Raw genomic sequence first — 12332 nt, 5'->3', positions numbered from 1 at the left:
ACTCAGGAGGCTGAGGCAAAGGAATCACTTGAACCCAGGAGGGAGAGGTTGCAGTGAGCCAAGATTGCACCACTGCATTCCAGCCTGGGTGACAGAGTGAGATTCTGTATTAAAAAAAAAAAAAAAAAAAAGACAAAGTCCTTACTCTCACGGGACCTTATATTCTAGTGGGAAGACACACGTTGCTGAAGTAAACACACAGATAAATATATGGGGTCATCTTATTGACAAGTGCCGTGAAGAAAACAGAACTGGGTGACAGGACAGTGACTGGGGAGCTATTCCAGTTTGAGGGTGGCTCTTGATACTGAAAATTCATTTCAGGGAAATTTCATCTCTTTTCAAAGATGTCTACCTTCAGAGCTCACAGCTCCATTTTGCTTTTTTGCTGCTGTTGTTGAGACAGGGCCTCACTGTGTCACCCAAGCTGGAGTGCAGCGGCACGACCCTGGCTCACTGCAGCCTCAACCTCCCGTGCTCAAGTGATCCTTCCACCTCAGCCTCCCAAGTAGCTGGGACTAGAGGCACACGCCACCATGCTCAGCTAATTTATTTATTTATTGGTAGAGACAGGGTCTTGCTGTGTTGCCTAAGCTATCATACTTTTACAGGGCCTTTCTCTGCTCTTTGAAAATCTTAATTCTGATCTATTAGGTGCCTGTTTTCTTGTTAACTCTTAGTTCAGCTTCAGTCCCCAGCTTTGGTGCTGGCGGAATCTTTCCCCCTTAAGAGGTCCTCCCCCAGCAGAGCCTGGTCTTTTGTTTAATGCTGGATGCTCAGCCTCAGGCACACTGATGAATAAACTAAGATCCTCCACTCACCTGTGAATTCCTCAAGAACAGCCTTTGGGCTCAGTGACCATTGTGTTCTAGCCTGCCTGGCACCAGTGCACAGCGCATACTAGGTGCTCAGTAAATGTAAGCTGAACTATTTGAAGTGTGTTCACATTTACACTTGACATCGTTCCTTAATCCGTTGCTGTTTAAGTATGGCTTGGAGACCAGCAGCCGGGACCAGCTATGTAATGCATGGGGCTCAGTGCAAAATAAAAATGCAAGGTCTTTAGCTTCAAAAAATATTAAGGATCAAGCATGGTGGCATGTTCCTGTAGTCCCAGCTACTCAGGAGGCTGGGGCATGAGGAATGCTTGAGCCCAGGAGTGTGAGTCCAGACTGGGCAACTTAGTGAGATCCTGTCTCTAAAAAAATTTTTTTTAAGTAAAATTATTAAGAATGTGAAAATAGGCCAGGGGTGGTGGCTCATGCCTATAATCCCAGCATTTTCGGAGGCTGAGGTGGGTGGATCACTTGAGGTCAGGGTTTCAAGACCAGCCTGGCCAACATGGTGAAACACCGTCTCTACTGAAAATACAAAAATTAGCTGGGCATGGTGGTGGGTGCCTGTCATCTCAGCTACTCAAGAGGCTGAGGTGGGAGGATCGCTTGAGTCCAGGGAGGTTGAGGCTGCAATGAGCTAGATTATGCCATTGCACTCCAACCTGGGTGACAGAGTGAGACCTTGTCTCAAAAAAACAAAAACAAATTATTAAGAATGTGAACATAATGACAACAGAGGATTAAACCAAGCACGGGCCCCTTCTGAATGTTGTATGCCCGTGAGACTGGCTCCACCTTGAGAGACAGGCAGATCTCAGGGTTAGCCTCAGACCTATGGAGTGAAGATCTGGGCTGGGACCCAGGGCACTTCCTGGTGATTCTTATGCCCAAGAGAGTTTGAGCACTGTCATCATCTTTCAGCCTGGGGGATGTCCTGAAGCCCTGTCAGAGAGAGAACCCTGCCCGGGATCCAGATCAGCATTTATCATGGGATAGACTCGCTTTGTGGCGCGGAGGGTGAAGCCTCCGGATGCCAGTCCCTCATCGCTGGCCCGGTCGCGCTGTGGCGAAGGGGGCGGAGCCTGCACCCGCCCCGCCCCCCCTCGCCCCGTCCGCCCCGCGCCGCGCGGGGAGGAGGAGGAGCCGCGGCGGGCCCCGCACTGCAGCGCCAACGTCCGAGCGGGCGGCCGAGCTCCCGGAGCGGCCTGGCTCCGAGCCCCGAGCGGGCGTCGCTCAGCAGCAGGTCGCGGCCGCAGCCCCATCCAGCCCCGCGCCCGCCATGCGGTCCGCCGACCCCGCCTGAGCCGCGGCCTCCGCGCGCGGGCGGGCCTGGGGACGGCGGGGCCATGCGCGCGCTGCCCTAACGATGCCGCCCGCCGCGCCCGCCCGCCTGGCGCTGGCCCTGGGCCTGGGCCTGTGGCTCGGGGCGCTGGCGGGGGGCCCCGGGCGCGGCTGCGGGCCCTGCGAGCCCCCCTGCCTCTGCGGCCCAGCGCCCGGCGCCGCCTGCCGCGTCAACTGCTCGGGCCGCGGGCTGCGGACGCTCGGTCCCGCGCTGCGCATCCCCGCGGACGCCACAGCGCTGTGAGTAGCGGGCCCAGCGGCACCCGGGAGAGGCCGCGGGACGGGCGGGCGTGGGCGCGTTCCCTGGCCCGGGACGGGAAGCAGGACGCGGGCCAGGACGCTCCCAGGGCGAGGCTCCGGCGCGGCACGGCGGCCCTGCTAAATAAGGAACGCCTGGAGCCGCGGTTGGCACGGCCCCCGGGAGCCGAAAAAGCCCGGGTCTGGAGACAGACGTCCCACCCGGGGGCTCTGCAGACGCCAGCGGGGGCGGGGCGCGGAGGCCGCGCTCAGCTGGGAGGACAAACAGTCGCTAATTGGAGAGGAATTGGGATGCGGCCTGGGGCTGCGGGGTACCCGGAGAGGTGGGGATGGCTGTAGGGGGCTGCAGGGAAGAGTTCCAGGAGGTGTCTGGACAAAGATTTGATGGATGTGCAAGAATTGGGCTGATGCTTAGGAAGGGGCGATGAGGTGGGTCCAGAAGAAGGGGGGTGAACGGTGTGAGCAAAGACCGTGAGGCTGGAGGCTGGCCACGGGAGGTGTGAGGGGTAGGGGCAGGGTGGGAGGTGGGCTCGCGGGTGGGCTGGGGTCATGAAGGGCCTCAGGCGCTCTGCTATTGGGTTCCAAGGCTATCCTGAGAACAGGGGTGAGGGGGGATTGCCGTGGGGGGGTTAAAGCCTTGTCATGTTCGCTTTCAGGAGATAAAAACAACAGGTGGCCTTTATGGAGACGCTGCCCAGAGCCAGGTCTGTGCCAGGCTCCTGTTGGGGGTCGTCATGCGGAATCCTGACTCTGACCATCCGAGGCATAGGGACCGTGGAGATTTGCATTTCACAGATGAGGAAACAGGTTTGGAGAGGTGACACGACCTGTCCCAGGCATCACAGCCAGGACAGGACCTGTCCCAGGCATCACAGCCGGGATGTGCATAGCAGGGGTTTGGAACTATGAGGTGCCCAGGACCCAGGGTTGGATTGAAAAGGGCGCAGGGGACTAAGATAAGCAGACAGTTGTCCCCAGCGCTGGGGAGAGTCTTGGGACCAGTCTGATGCCTTGTATTTCCCAGGCTCCAGGCTCCTCGCCGGGACAGTGTCTCCTTGGGTGCGTGCTGGATCCCTGGGGGACGTGGCACATCCCCAGGCTTGCTAAACATTGGGTGGGTTCTGGCATTTGGTTTTGTAACGTTTCTGGGTCACTCCCGCCTGTGGCCACCCTTCCTTAGGGGAGCCGTGTGTCCTTGGGGCTTTGCTGGGTGGTCTCGAGGGTGGGAGAAGAATGGGTTCTCCTGGACCAATGGAGCCCGTGCCCCTCGGGGCCACATTGCTCCTGCGCTCCCTGACTGCGGACGCGTGTGTCTCGCGGCTGTCTCTGTGGAGATGGCCTCCTCCTGCCTGGCAACAGCGCCCACAGAATTGCATCAGACCTACCCCACCCGTTGTTTCTGATGCTGTAGCTGAGGGCTCCTCTGTCTGCCAGGCCGGTCACTGGGGACTCTGTCCAGGTCCTGGTGGTTCCTGCTTCCCAGCACCTGATGGTGTCCATGAGAGCAGCCCCTCAGGAGCTGTCCAGGAGAGAAGGGCGCTGGTGGCTGCTGAGCGGAGAGCAAGGCCCGTGTTCTCCAGGCCCTTGGCACAGCAGTGGAGCCCCCGCCCCTGCCTTGTGTTGTCCCCTTAGGCTCTGGTCCTGGGATTTGGAGGAGGGGGACCCTGGGAGTTGGTGGCCTGTCCCAGCCTGAGCTGGCAAGATTCCAAATGCCAGGCCCCTCAAGTGTGCAACAGGGCACAGGGCGACCTCATGTGGGCAGGTGGGTGCTGTTCTGTACACACCTGGGGCCGCCGCTGGGAGAGTTCTGGAAGGTGGGGTGAGGGGACCCATGGGAAGCTAGGGCCTTAGGAAGGATGTTAAGGCCCTGGCTGGCCCCCCAGGCCACCCTCTGTGCTGTGGGGGCAGCCCAGCCATTTTGCTGTCTACCCTGCAAACTCCTCCTCGGGGAGACGGCTGGGTTTTCCCCAGGGAAGAGGGGTCAAGCTGGGAGAGGTGAAGGACACAGATCACAGCTGCTGGCAGGTGTTTAAGGGTCCAGGAGCGTTGCTGTCTGGGTGTCACCAGTAGCCTTCCTGGGGGGCTCACGCAGGTGCCTCTCCACTTGTGGCTCCCTGGCTGCTGAAGATCAGCAGGGACAGCTGTGTCCAGTTCCAGGTGGAGGACAGCCAGGGCTTCTGAGGCCACAGCCTCCCTTGGGTTAATGATGCTGCCGAGAGGTGGTGGCTTTTGGGAAAGATGGCGTACTGCAAAACGTGCTGCTCTGCGTGGCTCGAAGCTTCGTGGGGAGACGTGGGCAGAGCCGTGGCTGACTCACAGACCCCCCACCCCAGAGCCTGCCCTGCCCTCCCTGCCCCGACCCTTCCCCTCCTGACCCATGTGGTTTTTTTTTTTTTTTTTTGAGACGGAGTTCACTCTTGTTGCCAAGGCTGGAGTGCAATGGCACGATCTCGGCTCATGGCAACCTCCGCCTCCTGGGTTCAAGCGCTTTTCCTGCCTCAGCCTCCCGAGTAGCTGGGATTATAGGCGTGCACCACCATGACTGGCTAATTTTGTATTTTTAGTAGAGACAGGGTTTCTCCATATTGGTCAGGCTGGTCTTGAACTCCTGACCTCAGACGATCCGCCCGCCTCGGCCTCCCAAAGTGCTGGGATTACAGGCATGAGCCACCACGCCAAGCCCTGACCCACGTTTTGAACCAAATTCCAGCCACCCTTTTATCTGCAAGCATTTTGGAGGGCATCGCAATACTGCAGACCCACCTAACACAACAGACAATTCCTTCATGCCACCGAAGGCCTGGTGTGTTCACATTTTTGGTTTAATAGTTTGAATTAAGAGCCAAATAAGGTCCACACACTGCAATTAGTTGATGTCTTTTTTTTTTTTTGAGACGGAGTCTTGCTCTTGTCTCCAGGCCGCAGTGCAGTGGCATGATCTCAGCTCGCCGCAACCTCCGACTCCCTGGTTCAAGCGATTCTCCTGCCTCAGCCTCCCGAGTACCTAGTAGCTGGGTTTACAGGCATGCACCACCGTGCCCAGCTAATTTTTATATTTTTAGTAGAGACGGGGTTTTACCGTGTTGGCCAGGATGGTCTCGATCTCCTGACCTCGTGATCTCCCCACCTTGGCCTCCCAAAGTGCTGGGATTACAGGCGTGAGCCACCGCACCCGGCCAATGTCTTTTAAAAATATATACTTTTTTTTTTTTTTTGAGACGGAGTTTCGCTCTTGTTGCCCAGGCTGGAGTGCAGAGACGCTGGCTGTGGTTAGGGGCCTGCCGGGCGCCCGCGGTGGAGCCTGGTCTGAGGAGGAGGGGCTGGTGGGGGGGTTCTCAGGCGGCTCGGTCCCCAGTCTGTTCATGCTGGTGTCCTGGGCCCTGGCCCGGCGCCTCACTGTGCACTCGCCACCCCAGGCCCAGTGCAGGATGCCGAGAACCTCCTCGTGGGAGCGCCCAGTGGGGACCCGCAGGGACCCCTGACGCCTCTGGCACAGCAGGACGGCCTGTCAGCCCCGCACGAGCCCGTGGAGGTAGTCGGCCCCCCACGTTCTACAACCTGCCCTCCTGCCTGCCCCTGGAGGCCTTGCCTGCCCTGCCCACTGTGGGTCTCGCCAAAAAACTTGGGGGCCTTAATGTTGCTTGTGCCCAGTGAAGATGGTTGGGAAAATCCAGAGTGCAGAGAGGAAAGCGTTTACTCACATTCCCCCCAGGCTTTTTCTCTGAGTGTGTGTGAGTTATTCCTGAAAGGCAGGTCAGGGGTCCTGCCCCCAATGGACAGTTTCCATCGGAGTCTTCCTCTGGAGCGACAGGAGCCAGGCCTGTGGGGGTCTGATGGCTCGCTCTCCTTCCCTCCCCTCTTCCTGGGAAGTTCGGGTGGGGGGAGTCTGGGCTTCAGGCTGGGGTGGGGTCTGTGGAGCTGAGGCGGCCCCCTGCCCACCAGGTCATGGTATTCCCGGGCTTGCGTCTGAGCCGTGAAGCCTTCCTCACCATGGCCGAATTTGGGACCCAGGAGCTCTGGCGGCCCGCCCAGCTGCGGCTGCAGGTGTACCGGCTCCTCAGCACAGCAGGTGGGACTCTGGGGTGGTGGGCGCCGCAGGACTCGGGGTGGCCTCTCTGAGCTCTCACGTCTGCTGGTCCTGTGGCCTCCAGAGTGGTTCCCAGTCTTAGGTGGACAGAGCAGGGGTTCCAGAGACACCAGCTCATTCCAGGTGTCCTGGGGGTGGATTGGGTGGGGCCGGCCTGGGTCAGTCGGCTGGCCGGAGACAGGGACGCAGCACTGGGCTGGGAGTGCTGCCCGGGCTGGGAGACCTGTCCTCACAGCAAGGCCAGGCTTGCTGGTGCAGGCAGTTGGGCATCTCTGACGGTGGCCCGTGGGCGAATCAGGGCCCCAACACCCTCCCCTCCTCGCAGGGACCCCGGAGAACGGCAGCGAGCCTGAGAGCAGGTCCCTGGACAACAGGACCCAGCTGGCCCCCGCGTGCATGCCAGGGGGACGCTGGTGCCCTGGAGCCAACATCTGCTTGCCGCTGGACGCCTCCTGCCACCCCCAGGCCTGCGCCAATGGCTGCACGTCAGGGCCAGGGCTACCCAGGGCCCCCTATGCGCTATGGAGAGAGTTCCTCTTCTCCGTTCCCGCGGGGCACCCCGCGCAGTGCTCGGTGTGTGGCCCTGACCTGGGTCTGTTCCCTGCATCTCCTCAGGCCACCTTCCTGTCTGCTGCCCGAGGTCTGTGTCTGCTCACCAGACACACCCAGCCTGCAGGCCCCTCCCACGTCCTTGCCACCTCTGACCTCCGACCTCCAACCTCCGACCTCTGCAGTGCCCTTGCCCCTCTCCCAGTGGGAGAAGCTCTCGCCTGGGCCCTTGGCACGAGCTGTGCCTCCTCTTCCTCTCTCCCAGCACAGCCGCTCCTTCCTGTCTGCCAGGTCTTGGCCTGTGTCCTCTCCCCGTGTGTCCCCCTGTCTGCAACTGTCCTGCCTGTCCTTGTCACGAGCACTGTGGGGAGGCTCCCTGAGGTGTGGCTGACGAAGCGGGGAGCCCTGCGTGTCCACCCTCATCCGTCGTGCAGGGGTCCACAGGCCATGACCGTGAGGACGTGATGCAGCCCTGCCTCCCTCTCCACAGGTCACCCTCCACGGCCAGGATGTCCTCATGCTCCCTGGTGACCTCGTTGGCTTGCAGCACGACGCTGGCCCTGGCGCCCTCCTGCACTGCTCGCCGGCTCCCGGCCACCCTGGTCCCCAGGCCCCGTACCTCTCCGCCAACGCCTCGTCATGGCTGCCCCACTTGCCAGCCCAGCCGGAGGGCACTTGGGCCTGCCCTGCCTGTGCCCTGCGGCTGCTTGCAGCCACGGAACAGCTCACCGTGCTGCTGGGCCTGAGGCCCAACCCTGGGCTGCGGCTGCCTGGGCGCTATGAGGTCCGGGCAGAGGTGGGCAATGGCGTGTCCAGGCACAACCTGTCCTGCAGCTTTGACGTGGTCTCCCCAGTGGCTGGGCTGCGGGTCATCTACCCTGCTCCCCGCGACGGCCGCCTCTACGTGCCCACCAACGGCTCAGCCTTGGTGCTCCAGGTGGACTCTGGTGCCAACGCCACGGCCACGGCTCGCTGGCCTGGGGGCAGTGTCAGCGCCCGCTTTGAGAATGCCTGCCCTGCCCTGGTGGCCACCTTCGTGCCCGGCTGCCCCTGGGAGACCAATGATACCCTGTTCTCAGTGGTAGCACTGCCGTGGCTCAGTGAGGGGGAGCACGTGATGGACGTTGTGGTGGAAAACAGCGCCAGTCGGGCCAACCTCAGCCTGCGGGTGACGGCGGAGGAGCCCATCTGTGGCCTCCGCGCCACGCCCAGCCCCGAGGCCCGTGTACTGCAGGGAGTCCTAGTGGTGAGTATGGCCGAGGCTCCACCACCAGCCCCCAGGCAGGTGCCTGCAGACAGGGTGCTCACACAGGGCGTGAGGCCTGGCTTCCCAGTGAGGGCAGCAGCCCAGTTACTGGGGACGTCGGCCCCGGGCAGGTCCTGCTGGCTGGCTCCTCAGGCTACCTGGTGGGCTTTAAATTCCTAGAAAGTCACGGCTCTGACAGCGGCTCCGCTAACTCATTCCACCGTCTCATTTCACGAAATGAATTTAAAACTCCGCTCCCTGACCTCACACGAGCCCCCGTGAGTCTCTCACGCCCTCTGCTGTGTTCTCGCCTGGCTAAAGCGAGTGGCTTTTGAGGTGGAGTCTGAACCCCTGATGGGAAACTGTGGGCTGCCCGCGGTGCCACCATGCTGGGTACATGGGGGACAGGGCTGTCTCCGTCTTGCGGGTACCTGCCCCTTCACCAGGGGCCTTGGGAGGGGCCATCAGAAATGGCGTGACCTGTGCAGCCTGTCCTGGGTTCTGTAAGCCAGTGTAGGTGCTGTCCCTGTGAGGCCCGTGTGCCTCCCCTCACTGCTCCGAGCCCTCTGGCTGAGGAGCTGGGGCAGGAGCCCCGGGAGGGTCTGAGAAGACTCAGAGAGAGGTGGACTCTTTGTAGCTGGTACTAGGTTTGCTTTACAGATGGGGAAACTGAGGCACAGAGCGGTTGAGGCATTAGTAGTACTACATGGCTGGCTGGAGAGCCAGACAGTCAGTGTCCCAGCCCGGGCTTGGCTCCCATGGCATGCAGAGCCCCGGGCACCTCCTCTCCTCTGTGCCCGGCGTGGGACTCTCCAGCCTGACGGGAGGTGTGTCCAGAAGGCGACAGGCTAAGGGCAGAGTCCTCCGCAGAGCCCAGGCTGACACCACTCCCCCCGCAGAGGTACAGCCCCGTGGTGGAGGCCGGCTCGGACATGGTCTTCCGGTGGACTATCAACGACAAGCAGTCCCTGACCTTCCAGAACGTGGTCTTCAATGTCATTTATCAGAGCGCGGCGGTCTTCAAGCTCTCAGTAGGTGGGCGGGGGTGGGGAGGGGAGGGGATGGGGCGGGGCGGGGGAGGGGATGGGGCGGGGCGGGGGAGGGGATGGGGCGGGGCAGGGGAGGGGATGGGGCGGGGCAGGGGAGGGGATGGGGCGGGGCGGGGGCGGGCTCCACCTTCACTTCTGCCTTCTGCTCTGCTTCATGCTGCCCGAGGACGCTGCCATGGCTGTGGGTGCATGGAGGGAGGGACGCCAAGCAGGGCCAGGCCTCTCACCTGCCACCTGGGCCCACTGATGCCTGTCCCTGCAGCTGACGGCCTCCAACCACGTGAGCAACGTCACTGTGAACTACAACGTCACCGTGGAGCGGATGAACAGGATGCAGGGCCTGCGGGTCTCCACAGTGCCGGCCGTGCTGTCCCCCAGTGCCACGCTGGCACTGATGGCGGGCGTGCTGGTGGACTCGGCCGTGGAGGTGGCCTTCCTGTGAGTGACTCGGGGGCCGGTTTGGGGTGGGCACCAGGCTCTTGTCCCGGCCCCAGCCTCAGCCGAGGGACCCCACATCGGGGGGTTGCTTTTCTGAGCCTCGGTTTCCCTGTCTGTTGGGAGGTACTGGGTGCACAGGAGCCCTGAGGCTGCACGGGAACCGGGAGAGGCCTCAGCACAGCCGGGTGGGCCCTGAATGGAGGCCCGGGGCGTGACTGCAGAGTGGAGCCTCGGCTGGGTCCCAAGCACCCCCTGCCCCGCCACCACGCACCTGTGCCCCGCCACTGCGCACCCCCGTCCCGGTTCACTCACTGCCTCCCACCGCCCCGGCAGGTGGACCTTTGGGGATGGGGAGCAGGCCCTCCACCAGTTCCAGCCTCCGTGCAACGAGTCCTTCTCGGTTCCAGACCCCTCGGTGGCCCAGGTGCTGGTGGAGCACAATGTCACGCACACCTACGCTGCCCCAGGTGAGGGATGAGGGGGTGAGGGGGCCACTGCCTTTCAGGCTCTGAGCACGGGGCCCCCCCAGTTCCCGAGTCAAGCTGCCCCGCTTCCTCCCCAACAGCCCTCACTGTCACCTCACCTGGGCTGATGATGGCTTAGGCCCCTACTGGGGTGAGGGAGGGGCCAGGCGTGGGGGCAGTGGACAGGGAAGCTGGGTCCCCTGAACTGCCCCCCCTGAACTGCCCCCCCCGCCGGCCTGGCTCTTGCTGCTCTGCTGCCCCGAGTGCAGCTGCACTTGGAGGCGGTGCCGTCCTCACCAGGCAGCCCTCAGTGCTGCTGCACCTGTGCTCCGTCCCGCACGTGGCTTGGGAGCCTGGGACCCTTAAGGCTGGGCCGCAGGTGCAGCCGTTCACCCCGGGCTCCTCAGGTGGGGGGGCTTCTGCCGAGCGGGTGGGGAGCAGGTGGGGGTGCCGCGGCTGCCCCACTTGGGCCTGTCCCCACAGGTGAGTACGTCCTGACCGTGCTGACATCTAATGCCTTCGAGAACCGGACGCAGCAGGTGCCTGTGAGCGTGCGTGCCGCCCTGCCCTCCGTGGCTGTGGGTGTGAGTGACGGCGTCCTGGTGGCCGGCCGGCCCGTCACCTTCTACCCGCACCCGCTGCCCTCGCCTGGGGGTGTTCTTTACACGTGGGACTTCGGGGACGGCTCCCCTGTCCTGACCCAGAGCCAGCCGCCTGCCAACCACACCTATGCCTCGAGGGGCACCTACCACGTGCGCCTGGAGGTCAACAACACGGTGAGCGGTGCGGCGGCCCAGGCGGATGTGGGCGTCTTTGAGGAGCTCCGCGGGCTCAGCGTGGACACGAGCCTGGCCGTGGAGCAGGGCGCCCCCGTGGTGGTCAGCGCCGCGGTGCAGACGGGCGACAACATCACATGGACCTTTGACATGGGGGACGGCACCGTGCCGTCGGGCCCGGAGGCCACAGTGGAGCATGTGTACCTGCGGGCACAGAACTGCACAGTGACCGTGGGTGCGGCCAGCCCCGCCGGCCACCTGGCCCGGAGCCTGCACGTGCTGGTCTTCGTCCTGGAGGTGCTGCGCGTCGAGCCCGCCGCCTGCATCCCCACGCAGCCTGACGCGCGGCTCACGGCCTACGTCACCGGGAACCCGGCCCACTACCTCTTCGACTGGACCTTTGGGGATGGCTCCTCCAACACGACCGTGCGGGGGTGCCCGACGGTGACACACAACTTCACGCGGAGCGGCACGTTCCCCCTGGCGCTGGTGCTGTCCAGCCGCGTGAACAGGGCGCGTTACTTCGCCAGCATCTGCATGGAGCCAGAGGTGGGCAACGTCACCCTGCAGCCAGAGAAGCAGTTTGTGCAGCTCGGGGACGAGGCCCGGCTGGTGGCATGTGCCTGGCCCCCGCTCCCCTACCGCTACACCTGGGACTTTGGCACCGAGGAAGCCGCCCCCGCCCGTGCCGGGGGCCCTGAGGTGACGTTCATCTACCGAGACCCAGGCCCCTATCTTGTGACAGTCACCACGTCCAACATCATCTCCGCTGCCAATGACTCAGCCCTGGTGGAGGTGCAGGAGCCCGTGCTGGTCACCAGCATCAAAGTCAATGGCTCCCTTGGGCTGGAGCTGCAGCAGCCATACCTGTTCTCTGCCGTGGGCCGTGGGCGCCCCGCCAGCTACCTGTGGGATCTGGGGGACGGTGGGCGGCTCGAGGGTCCGGAGGTCACCCACGCTTCCAACAGCACAGGTGACTTCACCGTTAGGGTGGCCGGCTGGAATGAGGTGAGCCGCAGTGAGGCCTGGCTCAATGTGACGGTGAAGCGGCGCGTGCGGGGGCTCGTTGTCAATGCCAGCCGCACGGTGGTGCTCCTGAATGGGAGCGTGAGCTTCAGCACCTCGCTGGAGGCCGGCAGTGATGTGCGCTATTCCTGGGTGCTCTGTGACCGCTGCACGCCCATCCCTGGGGGTCCTACCATCTGTTTACACCTTCCGCTCCGTGGGCACTTTCAATATCATCGTCACGGCTGAGAACAAGGTGGGCTCCGCCCAGGACAGCATCTTC

General features: G+C 62.7%; 1 protein-coding gene across 1 annotated transcript; it reads left to right on the top strand.

Moving 5' to 3' along the window:
- The first annotated feature begins 2288 nt into the window (after positions 1–2288).
- LOC129135370 (polycystin-1-like) lies at positions 2289–12298 on the top strand. The gene is made up of 12 exons (XM_063797680.1): positions 2289–2417; positions 3092–3242; positions 3460–3549; positions 4068–4197; positions 5852–5967; positions 6378–6504; positions 6848–7095; positions 7562–8317; positions 9217–9348; positions 9629–9804; positions 10138–10271; positions 10752–12298. Exons 2-12 carry the CDS (start codon positions 3117–3119, stop codon positions 12296–12298), a joined length of 3582 nt encoding a protein of 1193 aa, XP_063653750.1. The 5' UTR covers positions 2289–2417; positions 3092–3116.
- Positions 12299–12332: the final 34 nt, after the last annotated feature.

Source organism: Pan troglodytes, chromosome 18 (assembly GCF_028858775.2).
Source record: "Pan troglodytes isolate AG18354 chromosome 18, NHGRI_mPanTro3-v2.0_pri, whole genome shotgun sequence".
NCBI classification, from domain to species: domain Eukaryota; kingdom Metazoa; phylum Chordata; class Mammalia; order Primates; family Hominidae; genus Pan; species Pan troglodytes.
The sequence above is the reverse complement of the archived record's forward strand: the minus strand, read 5'-3'. Positions and strand labels throughout refer to the sequence as shown.

What these genes read in the sequence shown, in the direction of transcription:
- LOC129135370 (XM_063797680.1), top strand. Translation starts at nt 3,117, where the DNA reads ATGGAGACGCTGCCCAGAGCCAGGTCTGTGCCAGGCTCCTGTTGGGGG. An exon ending in CCGGCTCCTCAGCACAGCAG is followed by an intron (nt 6,505 to 6,847) that starts GTGGGACTCTGG and finishes CCCTCCTCGCAG; the next exon opens with GGACCCCGGAGAACGGCAGC. An exon ending in GCACACCTACGCTGCCCCAG is followed by an intron (nt 10,272 to 10,751) that starts GTGAGGGATGAG and finishes CTGTCCCCACAG; the next exon opens with GTGAGTACGTCCTGACCGTG.